Source organism: Priceomyces carsonii (genome assembly GCF_900007245.1).
Source record: "Priceomyces carsonii strain CBS4050 genome assembly, scaffold: Debaryomyces_carsonii_scaffold_3, whole genome shotgun sequence".
Taxonomy (NCBI): domain Eukaryota; kingdom Fungi; phylum Ascomycota; class Pichiomycetes; order Serinales; family Debaryomycetaceae; genus Priceomyces; species Priceomyces carsonii.
In genome coordinates, this window is record NW_026946676.1 from 1,000,063 (window position 1) to 1,021,556 (window position 21,494).

Sequence of the window (21,494 nt, forward strand, 5' to 3'; positions counted from 1 at the left end):
GGAAGTCACCCTAAAAACGAGTGAATATCTTAAGCTTATATTCGTCTCGTGTACTAAATAACGTTTTTTTTTTTTTGGACGTAAATACCAATAAGTATTAGCGAAATTCACTCAACACGATTACTTCAACGTTGACTAGCAATTGATATTCTAAGCAATAATCCTCAAGATATGATCCCAAAATCCCACTTTCTCCTTATTCACGTTGCTTATGGATCCGGTATTGACTATAAGTCGCCAAATATCTTATAAGTCTGTAACGTTTGACTTTTGGTTGTTTAACCCTCTTTTGTTTACAAAACAGAGAAATTTGTTTTGGTTTTTTTTTTCATCCGCTTAATTAAATTCAATAGACAGTATATACAGGACGACGTGTAAAAGTGTTGCAATAACGAAATGATATTACTATTAGGTTCTATTAGTACACGTAGCTATATATTTACATTAGAAGGTGTTGCACACAAAGTCTGGTCATTCAAAAAATGAAACTTCGTAATTGATTGGAATCACGAAAGACTCCAGGGTGATTTCAAAACCTCTCGCATCGACAGGTTCTCTGGTTACGACATCAACCAGCAAATCCTCGACTTCTAGTCTTTTTTTGTTTAGGTCATATTCATCAATAACGTCGAACTCATCCTCCTTCTCCTCGTACTCTATGTTTTCCTCAATTTCAACGAAATCTGGAGCTAGAGCGCTCCACTTAGGAGGGAATTGTACCAGCCAAAGGTATATTGTACCGGAGTCAAGGCCCACTGATCCTATAGTACATCTAGGATAATTCCATTTCACATCAACTAATTCCTCATTACTTCCCTCTAAGATTTTTATGAGTGATCCTAGTGAAGTTTCCCACATATAAAGATCATGAGAGGATTGACCAAAGGTAGAGGCAATCAAGAATTCAGCATTATGATTAAATGATACAGAGTTCCACTGTAACCTATTAACAACATCTTGATATTTGTGTTCAACTTCAAAATCCCATTGCTCAGGTGTTTCTATATTGATAAGATCTGGTAAATTAATCTGGCGAATAATTCTGTCGGAGGAATTGACTGCCAACTTCCGTCCATTGGAAGAAATCACTAGATTTTTAATGTTTGAATTACATATTTTGATTGAATGAATGAGTTCTAAGGTGTCAGTCAAGAATATATTTATCCATCCTTGATTGGTACCAGAAAAAATATATGTGCCATCATTAGGTGTAAAAATACAGACCAATGTCATATGCTTATCTTTCTTACGTTTCTTTCTAGTACTCTCCTCTTCGTCTTCAACAGCATCTCCATTTGGTTCTCTATGGGCCACTTTCGGTGCTGTTGTCATCCTAGTGACCTTGATATCGCTCTCGTTCGTCATATCGACAAATACAGGCAAATCATCAAACAACGAAGCAGTAAACTTGAAGGTATCAGTTGGATGAATCGAAGCCATCCATATTGGCCCATCAAATCTCACATTTCGAATAACTGCTGAATCCTGGTCGTGATTTACTTTACTCAAATCCCATAATTTGCATGTCCAGTCTTGTGATGAAGATAATAAGTAACGACCACATTTGGACCATCCAAGTGATGTCACGGGTCTTATATGACCGCCCTTGTACAAATGTGCTATTACTCCTCCATTCGTAGCTAAATCATATATAATAATTGAACCATCACTCAAACCAGATGCCAAATAGTCTCCTTTTTGATTAAACTGAATCACAACTGAATGTCCATATTGTAGAGTATTCGTCAAGGTATCAGGATATTCCTTAGCTACTGCAAAGGGATCCTGTAGCGATAAATTCATAGCATCAAATTGATATCTTCATAAAGATGACTTTCTAACATAAAAATGACAACGCGGTAATGAGATGTTGACGTTTTCATATCTTTTTCTTTACCTTTAATGATTAATAGACAATAGGCGTAAGATATACACATTGAAGTGTAATTAAGGGATCGTAAGAAACTATAAGTTACTTCCTACGTCCCAACTCATATTTGGAAAACTTACATGAAGCTACAAGTTAAAATAAAGCATTTAATAAGCTTGATTATAGTGCTAACATGCTATGTCGTGGAAATAGAAGGCTTTGTACATTTTTATTCCCAAGCAGGCGCCAGGAGATGCTTCTATAGAGAACTTAGGCAAGGAACTTTACTAATTGGAAGATTTAAGATGGAAATTCGGGACCCGGATAGCGACGAATTTCAATCACCACGGGATAAGCTCAACACGGGTATACTAATTGACGTTGAAGAGGTGTTTAACTCAAATCATAGAATGGTTCACCAAAGGGGTTCTTCAAGCGGTCAATTTGTTTATAGTGCATTAGAAGACGGAGAACATAGAATATGTTTGACACCAAGAAGCTTTCTATCAAAATCGTGGTATGGCTACTCAAAGAAAGACGAATCGGCAAGATTGGACCTGAGGTTTGAAGAAGCACGAATATCTATTGATTTTGTCGTTGGTGATGGCCAGATATTCGATGTGAAGCATAAACATAAAGTTAAATCATTAACAGATCAAGTGAAGCGTTTGAATGATAAGCTCACCGACATCAGAAGTGAGCAACAGTTTATTAAGCAAAAGGAAGAATCTTTCAGAGATCTTTCTGAAGAGACATGTGAAGGCGTTGTCAGATGGCTGATTGTCCAACTTGGCGCTTTGTTTGTGATCGGCATTTATCAACTATTTAAGTTCCTGAGAATATTTTCGAAAACAAAGGTAGACTAATTATAAAGTATTCTACTTTGAGTGATAGCTAGATATACTCTTCATCTTCATATTGCATTATCTTTAGCATCTTTTTGAAAACAGCTTTAGCTACCCTTCAATATTTTTATACAGGTCGGTACGTATTTCAAATTAAATAATGTAAATGATAAGGTTTTGCCTAAATAGGAGTCAACAGTTATGTCTATAGGAGACGGGATACTTAATTCTGGCCGTGATAGATTATTTGAGTTAACCAATGATAGTATCGTGACACCTCCACGAAGTTTAGATTCAAGCGAATCGTTATCCGCACCAATAATTAAACAGAGGTTTGATGACAGAGCTCAGACAAAACTTAGCTTAATTTTAAAATCTCAAAGATCTCATATAAAGAGTTCCCATATTTCGAACTCTAGTGATTCACTAGAGGGTCCTTTCATTAGGTGGACAGATGCTCAGCTGATATCGAATATAATCAGCTCTCCTGAATTTTTGAGAAAGTATGGCCCTTGTGTATATATTCAGCCTTCACCAATACACATTGTTATAGGCACGGAAAGAGGGTACGTGATAGGCTTCAGCTACCACCAGGAAATAGAATTTGTCTTGAAATCTGAAGAGAATGGAAAGGATAGTGCTCAGGAAAGAATGCAGCTTACTTGTTTAGCAATCTCAGGTGATTCCTCTTTTGTAGCTGCTGGATATACCAGTGGCCAGATAGTAATATGGGACCTATCATCTGTTGGTTCAGAACTTACCAATGAAACATCGCATCCATATTTTGTTCTTAAACCCATAACAATAGAGCAGAGATACACGGAAAAATTACAAGGTCATTTGATAGGAATACCAATATCTTCAATTAATTTTCTTAATACCCTGAATTTTCAAATATTGTCAACTGATGTTTCAGGATTAGTGCTCTATAGCAATGGCTTCAAAAAGTTCTTGCGGAAGTACTTTGTATCTCAGAAGGTGCTCGGTTCAAACGATATCAACTCTAAAGATGCCAAGAACTCGATTAAAGCATGCGAGTTACTTCCGTTAGGATCATCTCATCAAATAACAGATCAAATCTGTCTTTTAGCAGTTATAAAAGGAAATACACTATCAATATTTTCTTTATTATCCTTGAATGATCCAAAAAATTTGAACATTGTTAACCATTTTAATGTTAGAAGACCTAAACAGGTTTCAGACGCCTCTAAGTTTTCTGTGTGTTTAAATTGGTTTCCTGCTTTAGAAAAGAGTGGCAGACTTATCAATGCGAGGTTAGCATACGCATGGCTGAACGTATTAACGATATTAGAAGTGAAGAACAATTGTCTCCCCAAGAACTTATACTCTGTAATATCGGAACTCAAAGACAAAGATAGGGCCGTAACGAAATTACCTATACTGAAAACGTGCTCATGGGTCTGCCCCCCGGAAACTGGTATTATTTTGAACGTGAAATGGTTGAGCTCCTACTTATTATGTGCTTTCGTACAAAAAGACCAAGATATGCATATACTCATTCTCCATTATTCTACTTCGGATGCAGATTACTCATTGACATTGATTGGCGAACAGCGTCTTCCTAATATTAATGGTCATCAAAGTCTCCTAGTTTCTGGAAACTCGAGTACTTTAAATTATGACAACGTAATCAAGGTTTTAAAATATAAAATTATGCTAATGACGGGAATGGGTCTGGACAAGAGAATATCTATAGGCAGACCTTTAAACTGGGCGGACAGGCTAATACATCTCTTATCTGAGGGGGATTATTCTGGAGCCATGATAACTGCAAGTGAATATTTCAATTCTAATAGCCAGGGGAAAAATATATTAATTGGACTACCAGAAGGATCTCATTTAAGACGTAAACTAATGAAACCATATTTGGTGCAAATAATGAGTGAATCGATTAGTCATCTATTCGCTGACGGTAGCAGTGACCAACAGAAGTTTTTGACTTTGTATTTCGATATTACTAGTTCATTATCGAAAGAATTCCCCTCTGAAGAATATTCAGCCATAATCGAGCTGCTCTTCGATGCTTTTAATGACACAGCCTTATTTTTTGAAATATTGGAACCTTATATTTTATCAGGTAATATTTCCGTTCTTCCCCCAACAGTGTTAAAGAGCTTAGTAGATTCTTACGTTGAAATGCAAGGAGGAGATATATTAACACAAATGCTTTGCATTTTAGACTTGGGATCATTGGATATAGATTTTACTATTCTGTTGTGCTCCAAATATCATTTGAAAGACTGTCTCGTTTACATTTGGAATAAATTATTAAATGACTATGAAACGCCGTTAATCGATTTCATAAACGATTCCCTTATTGATACGAAAATAGAAGACTGCGCTAAGATGTACACGTACATGTCATTCGTATTGACTGGGAGACAATACCCAACGGATGGTTTTATTGATTTTCAAAATGAAGAAATGGGTAAGAGAAGTATCTGCAACGTGTTATTCAGCAATACTGTGAAAGAATCTTCAAACCAAGGGTTGAAAAGTTTAGTGGGAGACAGTATCTTTCCTTATTTGCGGCACCTTTTGAAATATAACTCTTTTGAAATGCTATCTACATTGAACGAATTTTTTGAGGACAGTTTCTTAAATGATGATCAGATTTTAAGTCGACAATATATCACTGAAGCATTACTAGACGTATTCGAAGAGGCCAACTTCTCGGATGATGATTGGTGTCAACTAGCCATATTTATTGCAAGAAATTATCCCAAATATCCTCAATTTATTAGGTTATCTGAATCAGTTGTTGAAAAGGTTGTTGGTCTTTTGTGTGAAAATCACGATATTAACAATAAACAAGATCGGGAGTTAGCATTACAGTGTATATTACCTTTCTACGATAAGGATAATGATACACCATCATTTCTAGAAATGTTGAAAGCTGCCAAATTTTATGATGTTTTAATAAGTTTATATTCTTCAGAGGGCAGGAGAGCAAAGGCCATAGAAATATGGTTAGAGAAAATATCAAGTAATGAACATAATGAGGATCTAGTTGAATCTTTCAAATCCGTTCTTAGCTCTACTTTTCAAAAACCTATTAGTAATATTGAAAGACTAAGTTTGGATTCCTTCATTAAATCCAATTTCACTCAAATGGCCTCAATTGATACTGAGGTTTTTGCACATACGATTTCAGAATTCAATCCCATATTACATGAGAAAATTTTAGATGTTAAGGAAGAAGACGTTGTCCAAAACTACTTAAAGTGTATTTTAAACTACTATGATGTCAAGCCTGTACTGGATCTTGAACCTCAATATCCTAAGTTTATATGTCGGGCAATCACAAACGATCCAAGAAATGTAAAATTCCTTAAAAAATTCCTTGAATTCCTTGCTAGGGACCAAAAAGAGCTTAACAATGTCACTAAAGTTTTGAGAAAAGACCCACACGCGATTGAAGGCTTATATGAGATTTTGATTTACCAACTGGAGTATGAGGAAGCTTTAAAAAATTTAATTGATGCTATAAAAAAAATGTCTCGAGAGGTAAAAATTGCTTCTCACTTAAAAAATAAAATCAGACGATTGTTAGAGTTGGCCATGGATGACTGTGAGGAGCCGGAGACTTACGTTATGACAGAGGATGAAGGTTTATCTTTAAACGAGTCAATGTGGTTGGAATTGATTCGAGCATTGGTTACATTAGCAAATAGTGAAACTAACGACAACAAAGAGTTCTTTAATGAATGCATTCACTCATGTTTCAAGCGAATCAGTGATGCAAAGCTCAATTTGGCCGATCAAAAGGAAAAATCATTCCTTACGGTTTTCAATCGGTTTTTGGAAGGTTCTTCGCAAAGCCCTGCTTTGTTGGCAAACGTTAGAGACATTTTACAGGATGTATTTTTATCTTACTACTACGAGAGCGAATCACTTGACATCTCATTAAAAATGCTAGATGAAAGCATCTACAAAAGCATGGAGGTTGTGAAAAGTGACGAAATCAGGGGCTGGGATATCAGGAACAAGACCTGCGCATCGTGTGAGAAAATTATATGGGGAAGTGAAATTAGCGACAAGCATTACGATGCTTGGGAATGTAGGCGATGGATGTTGATTCACAATGAAAATCCATTAGATATCCTGAATCGCTATCATACTTGTTCTCTAATTTTTTTCAAATGTGCTCATGGTTATCACTTGAGCTGCTTAGAGAACTTAGGTTTCTCGAAATCTAAAAGCTGTGTTTTATGCGAAGCAAAAAAGTAAAGGTTATAATTTTACTCTATTCATCTCCTTGTAGTCATTGTAACTAGTATAATAACATTATAAATAAGATTCACATAGTGAGTTCAAATCCATGGGCATGCACCATTTACCCGGTGTAGATAAAAAGAGCCGGTTCCACACTCAGCCATCTGTGCTCCAGATTTTTGCGGTTTACTTTCTCTTAAAACTCAATAGCAAACACAAAAGGCTCGTTCAATGATTCTCAACTCAATTTTATGCCTCTCATGTGGGACAAACTCATACTTAGGAGCTTTTACTCTTCTTTGAACCCTGTGGCTAGCATGGCCAGTGCTGTCTTGCACACAGCAAGCCTCGATTTGAAAGGTTCCATATCCGATCCCAATTCGGTCATAACGTAAATAGTATCACGTAGAATTGCCCCAAATATAGAATCTGAAAAATTTCAGACTAATTTCTACTGTATTAGTAAAGAGCACGGTGTATTCCTGGATCGTAGATTACCACTGAAGTTGGCTTAGGAATCTTCTATTGATTCAAGGGTCTTCAGGTACAGAGAAATAGACAAAAGAATTGCAACATATTCCCAGGAAACTTGAAGATCATTTAAGAGAGAGGGCCACGCTTCGAGATACTTTGTTCCAAAAGCAAAAGTCATTTCCAGATTTCTCAACAGTCTTCAAGGAACGATTCGAATATCATAACAACTTCAGAATAAATACTGTATCTTCATAGGAAGTCAGAACAAAATGGTGAACACAATTGATCATGGTGGTAGTGACGATGATGACCTCTTTCTGGGTGAAATTCCGCAAAACCCAGTAGGCTATGAAGGGTATGCATCTTACTCTAATCCAAGGCACTCCACTACTCCGGTGCCCAGGAATTCAATTTATCCTGGTGGATATGTGGGAGAGCAGTTTCTGTTAGCATCTCCTCCACCTCAACGTTTTGCGAACAGCGCTGAAACGTTGGAGACTCCCTTTTCCCACAACAGACATCAAACAAGCTCCACATTCAGCAGCAAGTTTGATGATGAACACGCTTATGAGTATTGCGGTTCGCTGTCGTTGAATACGTTACCAGGTCAGAACAGCAAATCTAATAGTCGAAACGATCTAGACTTTCCTGAAAATGTTTACAGCCCTAGAAGAAATGACTACACACTGTACTCTCCATATTCTCCTTATAGTGGTCCATCATATAGACCTCAGTCGTACCAAGACTGTGGCCCTCCTTTGACGCATAGTGGAGAAGATTATATCATTAATCCGTTAGAAGATATCGATGATGACATGGACCCGTTTGGCGACGATGCATCTTTGTATTCTGAAACTGGCGAAGATATAGTGAGGCGTGCTACCATCAGGAGATCTGGAACCAAGAAAAGTAAAGATGGAAAGATAGAGGAAAAGCAAACATATGATGATAATGACGACGATGACTACAAACCAGCTTTGCGCTACACGAAAACCGTCAAAAAGGCAAGGTTAGTCAACGGTAATTATATCATTGATGCTCCTGTTCCTGAAACATTGTTCAACAACTATGGTGGTCTGATTACAGACGGCGGAAAAGAAATGTCACTTTTGAGATACACTGCATGTATATGTGGTCCTTCCAACTTCATGACCTATGGTTATAATCTCAGACAAGGTTTATATTCTCCCCCTAGAGAAACCGAAATAATGGTATGTGTTACCATGTATAACGAAGATGAGCTCTCATTAGCAAGAACTTTAAAAGGAATTTTTGATAATATCGAAAATCTTACTAGAAGACGGGATCCTACTTGGGGTGAAGATTCATGGAAAAGAGTAGTTGTTACCATCGTTAGTGATGGTAGAGCAGCTTTTGATGAGAGGTCTCAAAATTTGCTTGCTGCCTTGGGAGTGTACCAAGATGGTTATGCGAAGTCAAAGATCAATGAAAAGAAGGTGAAGGCACATATTTATGAATATACAACGACAGTTGGGATTGATAGGATCAATGAGAGGGTTCATTTATGCTCAAACTCTTCACCCGTTCAGATCATTTTTTGCTTGAAGGAAAAGAATGGCAGAAAGATCAATTCTCATAGATGGTGCTTTCAATCATTTGCACCTATAATCAAGCCACGGGTTGTCATTTTACTCGATTGTGGAACCATGCCAGCATACGACTCATTTTATCATCTTTGGAAATCATTCCGTGACCCCAGTGTTGCGGGAGCTTGTGGGGAAATTCAGATAGCTCTCGGTCAAGGCAAGAGAGAGCTTAGAAATCCTTTGGTAGCGGCACAGAATTTCGAATATAAAATTGCTAATATTTTAGATAAGCCTATGGAATCCGTTTTTGGCTTCATATCTGTTCTTCCAGGTGCATTTTCTGCTTATAGATACGAGGCTCTTTTGAACGTCGATGGAAAAGGGCCATTAGAGAAATACTTTAAAGGAGAATTTTTGCATCAGGACAATAAGGTTGGAAATGATGATGATGATGATGAAAAAGAGTTGAAAGAAAGGAACTATCATGAAGCAGGAATTTTTGCATCAAATATGTATTTAGCGGAAGACAGAATCTTGTGTTTTGAACTTGTTGCGAAGAAGCATCATAGCTATGTCTTGAGATATGTGAATGAGGCTAAAGCTGAAACTGATGCTCCTAACAAAATAGACGATTTTGTATTGCAGAGAAGAAGGTGGCTCAATGGTTCACTTTTCGCAGCTGCATATGCGGTTGTGCATTGGACTAAGATATGGAAATCGAACCATTCCTTGCTCAGAAAGCTTTTTTTACAATTAGAATTCTATTACCAATTAGTGACCTTGTTGGTGTCTTGGTTCTCAATGGCTTCTTTTTTTCTTGTCTTTAGAATTTTAACCGCAAACGTTGGAGCGGATGATATGAATTTCGATGCTGGAAAATACATCTCGGTTATCTGTCTATGGGTCTACTTAGGATCATTGGTCTGCACTTTTGTTTTGGCATTTGGTAATACTCCGCGAGGCACGAAGAAGTTCTATTTGGCGATATCTGTGATCTTTGCGATTTTAATGGCATACATGATATTTGCAACTATTTACTTGGCAGTCCATACGATGTATTCAGTCATAAAAGATCACGAAAATGACTTCGTCGCCTCCATGCTAATGACTAACTACAAATTCAGAGACTTAGTCGTGTCTGTCGCTTCAACTTATCTTCTATATTTCATCGGAGCATTCATGTACGGTGAGCCGAGTTTTATGTTCACGTCTTTTGCCCAATATCTTGCTCTCTCCCCGTCTTACATCAATGTGCTCAATATCTACTCATTTTGCAACATCCACGATATATCTTGGGGTACCAGGCAAATTGACAACCCTAGAGACTTGGGTTCAGCCAGGTCTACTGGCCATCGGAAGGATGAATTGGTTATGGTGGCTCCGGGTGACGCCCAAGAATTGAACGATGCGTACAATAATGCCTTGGAAAACTTGCGAACTATTCCGGTTCAACCTACAAGAATCAACGATAAGAAAGAAAAAGACGACGCGTATTATGCATTTGTAAGAACGGTGACAGTCTTAGTATGGCTCTTGACAAATGTCATTCTCATAGCTATAGTTTTGGAAACTTTTGGAGTCTCTACATTGGCTAATGATAGCCTTTCGCTGGAAAATAAAGACGGATCAATTGGAGGAAACTCCACAGTCTTTTTAACAGTAATTTTGTGGGTTGTTGCTGGATTAGCAGCCTTTAGGTTCATCGGAAGCACGCTCTACATGATATTTAAAGTGTTCCGGCCATTAAAGTGGAGACTTAGGCAACCGAAACTGGCTTGAACAAAAATTTAATTGATATCGGTCGGCTTTCAGCCTGTCATGGCTAGCCCGTTACACATTCCCGCGAAATAGGTCGAGTTTCCGCTGAAACACACCGCATTTTAATCGCTCACTACATATAGCCAGCCGTTGCCGTTGCCCGTTAGGCGAGGGATATAACCCGAACGCCAGGGTCTTGAGCGAGCATCACCGGCAAACGGTATATTGTCTTGAATAATTGCAAATATAATCCACTTAAACATAATGCCATTCAATAGTTCCGCCGTAGATATTATACACTAGCCTCCGAATGTATGGAAGAAGCATAATAAACAAAACAACGGATCCATAATAGGCAACCTACCACACGTAGATATATTGTAGACTACCAAGATGGTAGCTGGCGTAGCGAATAGCTATATTGCTGATAGCAAAAGGGAAATTTGACAGACTAGCAGGATACTCTAGCACATTAAATTAGCGGATAATACACATTAAATCCGTTAAACTCCCAGGCGCCTCCACACTTTATGGACCAGCCTTTCAAGTTTGCTGGGTTCATCCTAAAGACTATGAGCCAAGGCCGGCCGGCTAGTACTAACAAAAAGTGCCTAGTACCAGCGGCTGCCTAGCGGCTGATTTACGGGAGCTGGTATTCGCCTGCACATACTCTCCGACGAGTAGAAGTTAGCGTAATAAGATGGTGTGCCTGAAAGCGGGCGTTAAATGCTCCAACCTTTCTTAATCGGCAGAATAGCAGATTTCGGTTTCCCTGGAACGGATACAAGAGGAAAATCGTCGCAAATAAGACTTCCCGTGTTCTATATCCTGCACTTTATGAATAGTTAAAAAGAATTCCCTTCCTGAGTCCCGACACGAAAGGTCCCACCAACCAAATGGATTAGCCAGCCGACCACTCCGTGAAAGAAGAGAATGTCTACGAGGGCAATCTTTTCCGGCAGTTCGCCGACCGGTATTTTGCACGAACTTACGACTACATGTATCAAGATAAGTAACTCCCCTGCTAACAGCCCAATGCAATTAGTGATATCACTGTTTATATTTTATGCAACACTTGCATATCGGTAGTCTTATCGGACATTCCGGACACATATTTTCCTGTAGCCTGCTGTCGGTACTCATCGGCACGCACAATAATTTTGCTTCCAGACAGGAAACTTTGCTTTTTCCTCATCTGTTTTGATGGGCAGTTTCCCAATTCGCTTGTTTGTATACAAACTCAATGGGTGAAAAATTCCCTCAAGTCGCTATCTTTATTGGAAGAAAGGGAAGTGGACGAAATTCATGCTTACTAGAGCCATCAAGGTATATAAATGGGAATATCCCTACTGTAAAAAATTTCATGCTAAATAGATTCTCTTTGAACTAAAAGGAATTAGAAGTTAGTTAAACATTGGTTCTATCTACCTCTTGCATTAGATAGCCAACATTATTTGCTGTTCCAAGGAATACTGCTTTGCGGATTAGTGTTTAAACTGACTCTTTAAAACTTTTATAAAGATGAGTGCTACCCAGCCTACCGTCGAAAAGAAGGACGCTGAAAAGAATGTCTCTGATGACGAAGATGAGGACATTGATCAATTGATCGAAGATTTGCAATCTCATCACGGTCTTGCAGATGATGACGAAGATGAGGAGGAGCAAGGTACTGGTTCTTTTAAACAAGTTCCTGAGGAATTGTTGAAGACAGACCCAGCAACAGGTTTAACTGATGATGAGGTCTCTAAGAGAAGAAAGAAGTATGGTTTGAATCAAATGTCTGAAGAAAAGGAGAATTTGGTTTTGAAATTCATCATGTTCTTCGTCGGTCCAATTCAATTCGTTATGGAAGGTGCCGCTATTTTAGCTGCTGGTTTGGAAGATTGGGTCGATTTCGGTGTTATCTGTGGTTTATTGATGTTGAACGCTTTCGTCGGTTTCGTTCAAGAATACCAAGCCGGTTCCATTGTCGATGAATTGAAGAAAACTTTAGCTAATTCTGCTTTTGTTATCAGAAATGGTTCTTTAGTTGAAGTTGGAGCTAATGAAATTGTTCCAGGTGATATCTTGCAATTAGAAGATGGTACTGTTATCCCAGCTGATGGTACTATTGTATCTGAGGACTGTTTGTTACAAGTTGATCAATCTGCTATCACCGGTGAATCTTTAGCCGTTGACAAGAGACACGCTGACGCTTGTTACTCATCATCTACCGTTAAAACTGGTGAAGCTTTTATGGTTGTTTCTGCTACTGGTGATTCTACCTTCGTTGGTAGAGCTGCTGCTTTGGTTAACAAAGCTGGTGGTGGTACAGGTCATTTCACTGAAGTTTTGAACGGTATTGGTACGATTTTATTGGTCTTGGTCATTGTTACTTTGTTAGTTGTCTGGGTTGCTTGTTTGTACCGTACCGTTAGAATTGTTGCCATTTTGAGATACACTTTAGCAATCACCATTATTGGTGTTCCAGTCGGTTTACCAGCTGTCGTTACCACCACTATGGCTGTTGGTGCTGCTTACTTAGCTAAGAAGCAAGCTATTGTTCAAAAATTGTCTGCTATTGAATCTTTGGCTGGTGTTGAGATCTTATGTTCCGATAAGACCGGTACCTTGACCAAGAACAAGTTGTCTTTGCACGAACCATACACTGTTGAAGGTGTTGAACCAGATGACTTGATGTTGACAGCTTGTTTGGCTGCTTCTAGAAAGAAGAAGGGTTTGGATGCTATTGATAAAGCTTTCTTGAAGTCTTTGATTAACTACCCAAGAGCCAAGGCTGCTTTGACTAAATACAAGGTTATTGAGTTTCAACCTTTCGATCCTGTCTCAAAAAAGGTTACTGCTATTGTGGAATCCCCAGAGGGTGAAAGAATTGTTTGTGTCAAGGGTGCTCCATTGTTCGTCTTGAAGACTGTCGAGGATGACCACCCAATTCCAGAAGATGTCCACGAAAACTATCAAAACACTGTTGCTGAGTTTGCTTCCAGAGGTTTCAGATCTTTAGGTGTTGCCAGAAAGAGAGGTGAAGGTCACTGGGAAATTTTGGGTATTATGCCATGTATGGATCCTCCAAGAGATGATACTGCTGCCACTGTTCATGAAGCTAAGAAATTAGGTTTGAAGGTCAAGATGTTGACTGGTGATGCCGTTGGTATTGCTAAGGAAACTTGTCGTCAATTAGGTTTAGGTACCAACATTTACGATGCTGACAGATTAGGTTTATCTGGTGGTGGTGACATGGCTGGTTCTGAAATTGCTGATTTCGTTGAAGCTGCTGATGGTTTCGCTGAAGTCTTCCCACAACATAAATATAACGCTGTTGAAATTTTACAATCTAGAGGTTTCTTGGTTGCCATGACTGGTGATGGTGTTAACGACGCTCCATCTTTGAAAAAGGCTGATACCGGTATTGCTGTCGAGGGTGCTACTGATGCTGCTCGTTCTGCTGCTGATATTGTTTTCTTGGCTCCAGGTTTGTCTGCTATTATTGATGCTTTGAAGACCTCAAGACAGATTTTCCACAGAATGTACGCTTATGTTGTTTACCGTATCGCTTTATCATTGCACTTGGAAATTTTCTTAGGTTTGTGGATTGCTATTTTGAATAGATCTTTGAATATCGATTTAGTTGTTTTCATTGCTATTTTCGCTGATGTTGCCACATTAGCTATTGCTTATGATAACGCTCCATACGACCCAAAGCCTGTTAAATGGAACTTACCAAGATTGTGGGGTATGTCAATTATCTTGGGTATCATCTTAGCTGTTGGTACATGGATTACTCTTACCACTATGTTCATGAGCAGAGGTGGTATTATCCAAAACTTCGGTTCCATTGATGGTGTTTTGTTCTTGCAAATCTCTTTGACTGAGAACTGGTTAATTTTCATTACTAGAGCCCAGGGTCCATTCTGGTCATCTATTCCATCTTGGCAATTGTCTGGTGCTGTTTTGATTGTTGATATCATTGCTACTATGTTCACCTTATTCGGCTGGTGGTCACAAAACTGGACTGACATTGTTACCGTTGTCAGAACCTACATCTTTTCTTTCGGTGTATTCTGTTGCATGGGTGGTGCTTACTACTTAATGTCTCAATCCGTTGCTTTCGACAACTTCTGTAACGGTAAAAAACCAACTCCCTCTAGAGATCACAGATCTCTCGAAGATTTCTTGGTTTCCATGCAAAGAGTATCTACTCAACACGAAAAATCTACTTAAGTTAACTTACTGCCTTGAGTTTACTTTAATTGATTTTTTATTCCTAATGAGGGCTTTTGCTCCTTGACTGCAACCGAAACACTCATTTATTATTAACTCTTTTTTTTATCCGCATTTTGATTCCCAATTCCGTCTAGTTTCTAATATTTAATTTCGTATTATAGTCAAAGTAATAGATAATAGTATTTAAAATCAGTTGTAAGTGATTCAGTATATGATGACGATGCAATTTAGTCAAAGCTGTGGAATTGCTTTTGCAAGTTGTCGGAAATTAAAAGGTTGAGCACGTTTAAGGTAAATTTGTGATTTTTTTGCAATAATAACCGAAAGTTGTTAGAGGAAGTATTATGTAAGTTTTAGTAAATTGAACTACCTAATTCTAGTCAACATTTGATCTTTCTATCTCTTTTGAATGAAGGAGCTTGAATGGTAGAGTTTCAACTCTTAGTCTATCTGCCTTAGTCTACACTTCTTAATGTGAAGTAATGATGTAAGGGTAAGCTTAGCGGAGGTCGCAATCTCGCAACCATAGAAAAGAAACGAAAAGAAATCTTGGTGCACCTCAAAAGAATATTAGAGCAGCATTTGGTCAGCACAGCAATCTTCAAACAAATCTTGGGGTATTGTACTTGACATTTGCTTGTTACCTTTCTAAAAGATGCCATTTTATCTCTATACACTTCCTGTTGAATTACTTTCGTCACTAAGTGGCTCTCTAAAAGCATGTTTTAGGTCTGGAGAGTATAGGGGCGAATTGTAGGTAACTTTTAACGAGTAACTTTGAGCATTTCGGTGCCAGTATAGAGTTATATAGGACACCATCATCCTAGTTACATTCCCGGTAGTTTGTCCCCTGGGGTTTTATCTTTAAGGTTACGTGCCCAACAGGACGAGATTCTCTAGAGCACAAAATGAAAGAAAAAATATCGAGACTAGGGAACAGATCAATTTTTTTGCCCGAAAGACCACACTGAGACAGATATTACTAAGTCTTATCTGTAAGTCAGGTACGATACAATTGCCATATAACTCGACCAAATAGACCCTTGCATTCTGTTTTAATAGGAATAGAATTTTCCGTGTACATTAATTGGTTATCATTTCGTCATTGTTCATTTTTTTTATTGGTTGTCATATTGTTCATAACGTATAATTCGTGATACTTTTGGTGTATCAGAAAAAGAAGACGAGGTTTATTTAGTGATTTGTGTTAAGTGTGTTTAGTTTCATTTCGTTGTCTTTCTATAAGAGTCATATTTGAATGCATAAAGGAGAGGTAAAACTCAAGGAAAGATCATGACTTCTAACTTACAAACACGATCTGCATCAATATCTTCACCTGTTAAAGAAAACGAGACGCTAGGCAAAGTCCATGCTATTCCTAAGTTAGATGGCAAGTCGAATCCTCTTAGATCTGTGTCAATGAGTGGTGGCGGCAGTGTTGGAGGTTCTTCATTTTTCCACAAGGATACTTCGAATTTTTTCAAATCTGAGGCTACACCGGTTGGATCAGTAAGTGGTGGAAGTGCAGGTGATTTGGTAGCTGGTGCAGTAGATTTATCTCCTTCCATGTCAGCAAATCCCCCGACTTCAGCTGATTTGGATTTTGTAGGTGCTTTAGGGAATCTTGACTTGGACGACGATTATGACGTCTCAAATGGCGGCAAAGAAAGCAATGGATCATCTGATGATAAGGATGCGGTCGACACTACTAGCCTTCAGTATCAGAATCATCTCCAGAACCAACCTTTGGTGTACGGGGATTTCAATTTACAGTTTTATCCCTATGGTCTTCAGCATCAGGGTTCTTTAACTCCAAATAATGCGGGACCTTTTGGCCAATCTGCATTTATTCAGGGAAATACCCCTTCCTCAACATGGAGGAATACTTATGTCCCATCTTCGGCACCACCTTTTTCTTATAATAATGCAAACTCTGCTGGAATGAATAATGCGAACTCTAAAGCAAAAATGAACTCCAATGACTTTGCTCTCTCAGTGAAACCCTTCGAGCTACCAGAAGACAGAGTGAAGAAAGATGCCACTCCTGATGTACTGCAGTCTTTGCATCAATTTTCCACTTCGCCCAATAATTTGGGATTTGGAGGCTCCTTATCTCACATTCCCATTGGGATTTCTCCTTATGGTACTGTTTCTGATACCCAACACAAGATTGACGGTAGTTCACCAGAAAGCGAAGTTGACAGCTCTTTTCAAACTGATGCTATTAGTACTCCTATCGGTCATCAGAGCCTTGCATCAAGGTCGTTTTCTGTTTCGAATACTCCTACTTCTACCATTGATTTCCAAACAATTGGAGGAAGTAACGATGGAAAACCTAATAACGCTAACAATGTTATTTCAACATCAGAATTGGTACACAGACAACTATTGAATGAAGGGTTTTCATTCCCTTACCAAGGCATGATGTCACCACCTCAATTGAATAATGCATGGAATCAAAACCAACATTCCGTTTCTGGAAGGCCCCCACTGCAAGCTATGTTTTCGACAGTTACAAATCAGGGTCTGAAGATCTATAATGATAACAATAGAACTCCAGCTCCCCATTATGGTGGTGCTGCGTCCCATCGCTACCATAATCATCGCCGCAATGGCCACGACTCAGATTCCAATCGTAAGATGCACGGTGGTAATAGAAGAAAGGGTGAAGAAAGCGCACGATATGCTAATGCAGTTTTGGAAGACTTCGTAGGAAACATTTTTTCTTTATGCAAAGACCAGCATGGTTGCCGATTTCTACAACGACAGCTCGATATATCCAGGGATTCAGAAAATAGGAAAGTTAAAGGTGACCTCGTAGCTGCTACTCTTATTTTCAATGAGATTTATTTAAAAATCGTGGAACTTATGACTGACCCATTTGGAAACTACTTGGTTCAGAAATTGTTCGAAAATGTTACATCTGATCAAAGAACAATATTAGTCAAGAATGCGGCTCCACACTTCGTTAAAATTGCTTTAGACCCACACGGCACAAGGGCATTGCAAAAGTTAATTGAATGTATTTCGACCGATGAAGAATCCGACATATTAATTGCCTCGTTTGCACCACATGTTGTATCTTTATCTACAGATTTAAATGGAAACCATGTTGTTCAAAAATGTTTACAGAAGTTGGAGTCCAAGCTGAATCAGTTCATCTTTGATGCAGCAGCACCTTACTGCAAAGAGATAGCTACCCACAGACATGGATGTTGCGTGCTCCAAAGGTGTTTGGACCATGGAAATGAGCTACAACGCAAGCAATTATCCCTCAAAGTATCAGAGAATGTTACTAGCCTATCGTTGGATCCCTTTGGTAACTATGTTGTACAGTACGTCTTAGCAAAAGGTGATGATGAATCCATAGAACTTATATTCAGAACGATTACGGCCAATATAATGTCCTTGTCGTTACATAAGTTTGGATCTAATGTTATCGAAAAATCGCTTAGAATAAGAAAGCTCACTGATACTTTGATTGAAGAACTCCTCAAGCACCAGGATAGATTCTCTGATCTATTAAGTGATCCATTTGGAAATTATGTGCTTCAAACAAGTTTAGATGTTGCAAATGGTTCGCAAGCCACTAGGCTCTCAGAGGCTCTCCTGCCCTTATTACTCAACATTAGAAATACTCCCCATGGGAGAAGAATTATGGCAAAACTTCAACCTATTGTGTGAGCTACTTAAGTTTTCTAGAATGATACTCAGTGCTACCATGAGCTTTCTGTTTTTTTTTTTATTTCTTGACTTCAACATCAAAGAGAGGTTTGCCCTCTAAATTTTAGCTTTAGAAGTCCTGAAAACAGTGTCATTCTGTGAATTTTTAAATTAGATTAAAATTCATCTCATGTATTTAGGTGTACAGTAATTTATGTATATTTCGTTTAGTAGGTTGGATGCCAGAGCCAATTGCTGCAGTAGTGACACAAAATGGAATACTGCATGTATCAAATGAGTGGTGAGATTCGCATTATCAAAATCAAGATAACCTTCGTGCTGCCAGAAATAGAGTTAAAGAAACATTAGTGAAGGCTATTGGAGGCTTAGTATAGACCCAGTGATGGGCAATGTCGACGTAATGAAATGTGACGGTAAGACAAAACGAAGTTTTATATTGCATAATAATGAGCCTCAAGAAAAAATTGCAGATCATAGGCCCAAGATCAAGAAGAGAAAATATAGTCGAAAAGGATGTCAGGAATGTAAAAGAAGGAAAATGAAATGCGATGAAAGCAAACCGTCCTGCAAAAATTGTATCAGGCTAACTAAGAAATGTATCTATAACGTGAAAGAATTCAAGTTTGAAACTATTGTTAAGGAGACATCCGATAATGTTCAAGGTAATGTAAACGATTATTGCCAAAATTCAAAGGGACCTGGGAAAGATATTCAAATGAGATTTTATAAGCCTTCAGAGAGTTTTACTGATAATCACAAGCCAAAATTTTTGAATGAAAATTTATCTAACTTAAAAGAAGACCAAATTGTTGCACATCCTGTAATCCTAGACTCTAATCATACAAGACACATGGTCATGGACACGGCTTTTATCGACTCCTCAAAGAAAAAAGTAAATTATTGCGATTTTAACTTCAATAGCCTGAATAATGAGATTAGAAATGATTCAAATGACCCTGTCACTGACAAGAATGGTGTCATTGAAATGCAAGGTATCTTCGACGAAGCTATGCTTTTAATTAATGAACTTAATAACATATTGGGTACTGAAAAAATTGAGAATGTAAATAGCAGTGGAGAAGTGCTAGGCGACCTTTTCAAGACTCCCGATATAGGATCTCACATATTTGACGGTAATCATTACTCACCAATAAAAGATGATGGTTATTTTGAATTTAACGATCTCAAATCCTATGATGATTTAAATGATAATGAGTCAAGCCTGTCAAATTCGAATTTATTAAAGGAAATTGAGATCCAATATAATCTATCACAGTTACACATCAAGTATTTAAACGCACTTGTGAAAACAAACATTTCTTATCACATATTTCCGTTTGCATCTTCGATTGAATCAAATGAGGTCATGAACTTGCTTTTAGTTCATCTGAGGAATTGCTCGTATCTTTTAGCTGCTCTTTTGACAATCTCGGCAACTATACACTATAATCAAACTCGAAATGATGATCATGCGTTGTTCGGGTCTAATTGTACCATAATTTGCATGAGGCTTTTAAATGAGGCATTTGCATCCGGTGATAAGCTAATTCTGGATTCAGATAATGAAATAACAAGTCTATTACTTACTGATCTAGTTTTGGCTTCAAATTTCACTGCAATGTATCAAGTAAAGAATTCAAATATTGTCACCTGGAAAACACATCTTAGAGGGGCTAGAGACTTGTTGATAAGATATTCATCCTTGACAGAATCTAAGAATACTCAACACGTTTCAAGTGGGTTAGCATTAGCAAAAACATGGTTTTTTGCAATCGAATCCACCGCAGGAATTACTTCCACAAAGGGCGGAACACTCACCAAGGTTAAGGATGTATGCGTCGAAGATAGCACAGATGCAGATGTCAATTACGGAGGACATGCCGATCTTATATTTAGTGACACGGGATATTTTTCTAAGGAGCATAACCCACAGTTTCATTTTGCACTCAAAAGACTGAAACTATTGATAACCAGCCCCGTAGACTTTAACTTATTTCTTGGTTATAGTATGAACGTCGTACGATTGACACACGAACTAATGCAAATCCTAGACTCCTTAAGGTGCAACAAAGAATGGCAGCTATCAGTAGATAGCTTTGCTAAACTAATGGCATTAATTTACAGAGCAAGGGAATTTGAGATCGTTCCTAACGTTTCAAAAAATTCATTTATTATTCCACAGGGTAGTCCAGCACACCCAGAGAATCCAAAGAGGTCGTTGGAGCTCCCAGCAAGTGCGTATGGTAAAATCACTGGACCTAGTGGCAATGTCATATACTATTCATGGTATGATATATCTGAGCAGATACATGTTGACTATCAATATATGAAGTTATTGATAGGGAAAGGAATGCTTCATCTTCAACCGAGCCACCCTTTGGTAAAGGATTTGACTAGGAGGATTATGAGCTATTTGTTCTTCGTGAGATATAAAGACCCATCTTATAAGAATAACTACTCCAACGTTTTAGTTGAGACTCAGAACTATTACGTTCTTGAAAGCGAGTTTGATACTCGCTGTGTAATGATTCAATCACCTTTTAAGATATGTGCCAGACTCATAGACAATGAATTGGAATTTGAGAAACTAGAGCTTTTCTTTTTGGGCCTTACAAAGCTTGGAAATGGTGGTGCTTATTCAGTATTATCAATGCTTCAAAAAACAAAAGAGAACCTCGCTTCGAAGACCACTTTTCTGAATAACCAACAACATTTGACTTCTAGCAAGGGCCCTGAGAAGGATGAAATTGACGATATTGTATGCTTTAGCTAGTATAGATTGGTATATAAGTTCCAGTATTAAGTTTATTAAATTGAGTTGATACAGTTTCAAGAGCAAACCGATTTTGCAGCCTC

At 38.2% G+C, this 21,494-nt stretch overlaps 7 protein-coding genes across 7 annotated transcripts; 6 read left to right on the plus strand and 1 right to left on the minus strand.

Moving 5' to 3' along the window:
* Nucleotides 1–471: 471 nt before the first annotated feature.
* On the minus strand, nucleotides 472–1,803 carry SWD1 (COMPASS subunit protein; the record flags this gene model as incomplete). Its single annotated transcript, XM_062952959.1, has 1 exon — nucleotides 472–1,803. The coding sequence occupies one exon, from the start codon at nucleotides 1,801–1,803 to the stop codon at nucleotides 472–474; it is 1,332 nt and encodes a 443-aa protein (XP_062809810.1).
* Nucleotides 1,804–2,010: 207 nt separating this feature from the next.
* Nucleotides 2,011–2,736, plus strand: PRCAT00003060001 (p24 family protein; the record flags this gene model as incomplete). The annotated part of the gene is made up of 1 exon (XM_062952960.1): nucleotides 2,011–2,736. The coding sequence occupies one exon, from the start codon at nucleotides 2,011–2,013 to the stop codon at nucleotides 2,734–2,736; it is 726 nt and encodes a 241-aa protein (XP_062809811.1).
* Nucleotides 2,737–2,916: 180 nt separating this feature from the next.
* On the plus strand, nucleotides 2,917–6,966 carry VPS8 (CORVET complex membrane-binding subunit; the record flags this gene model as incomplete). Its single annotated transcript, XM_062952961.1, has 1 exon — nucleotides 2,917–6,966. One exon carries the CDS (start codon nucleotides 2,917–2,919, stop codon nucleotides 6,964–6,966), a length of 4,050 nt encoding a protein of 1,349 aa, XP_062809812.1.
* A 728-nt stretch (nucleotides 6,967–7,694) lies between these two features.
* On the plus strand, nucleotides 7,695–10,751 carry CHS8 (Chs8p; the record flags this gene model as incomplete). Its single annotated transcript, XM_062952962.1, has 1 exon — nucleotides 7,695–10,751. One exon carries the CDS (start codon nucleotides 7,695–7,697, stop codon nucleotides 10,749–10,751), a length of 3,057 nt encoding a protein of 1,018 aa, XP_062809813.1.
* Nucleotides 10,752–12,251: 1,500 nt separating this feature from the next.
* Nucleotides 12,252–14,951, plus strand: PMA1 (H(+)-exporting P2-type ATPase; the record flags this gene model as incomplete). Its single annotated transcript, XM_062952963.1, has 1 exon — nucleotides 12,252–14,951. The coding sequence occupies one exon, from the start codon at nucleotides 12,252–12,254 to the stop codon at nucleotides 14,949–14,951; it is 2,700 nt and encodes an 899-aa protein (XP_062809814.1).
* Nucleotides 14,952–16,247: 1,296 nt separating this feature from the next.
* Nucleotides 16,248–18,638, plus strand: PRCAT00003064001 (uncharacterized protein; the record flags this gene model as incomplete). Its single annotated transcript, XM_062952964.1, has 1 exon — nucleotides 16,248–18,638. One exon carries the CDS (start codon nucleotides 16,248–16,250, stop codon nucleotides 18,636–18,638), a length of 2,391 nt encoding a protein of 796 aa, XP_062809815.1.
* A 382-nt stretch (nucleotides 18,639–19,020) lies between these two features.
* Nucleotides 19,021–21,411, plus strand: LYS144 (Lys144p; the record flags this gene model as incomplete). Its single annotated transcript, XM_062952966.1, has 1 exon — nucleotides 19,021–21,411. The coding sequence occupies one exon, from the start codon at nucleotides 19,021–19,023 to the stop codon at nucleotides 21,409–21,411; it is 2,391 nt and encodes a 796-aa protein (XP_062809816.1).
* Between the last annotated feature and the right edge of the window lie 83 nt (nucleotides 21,412–21,494).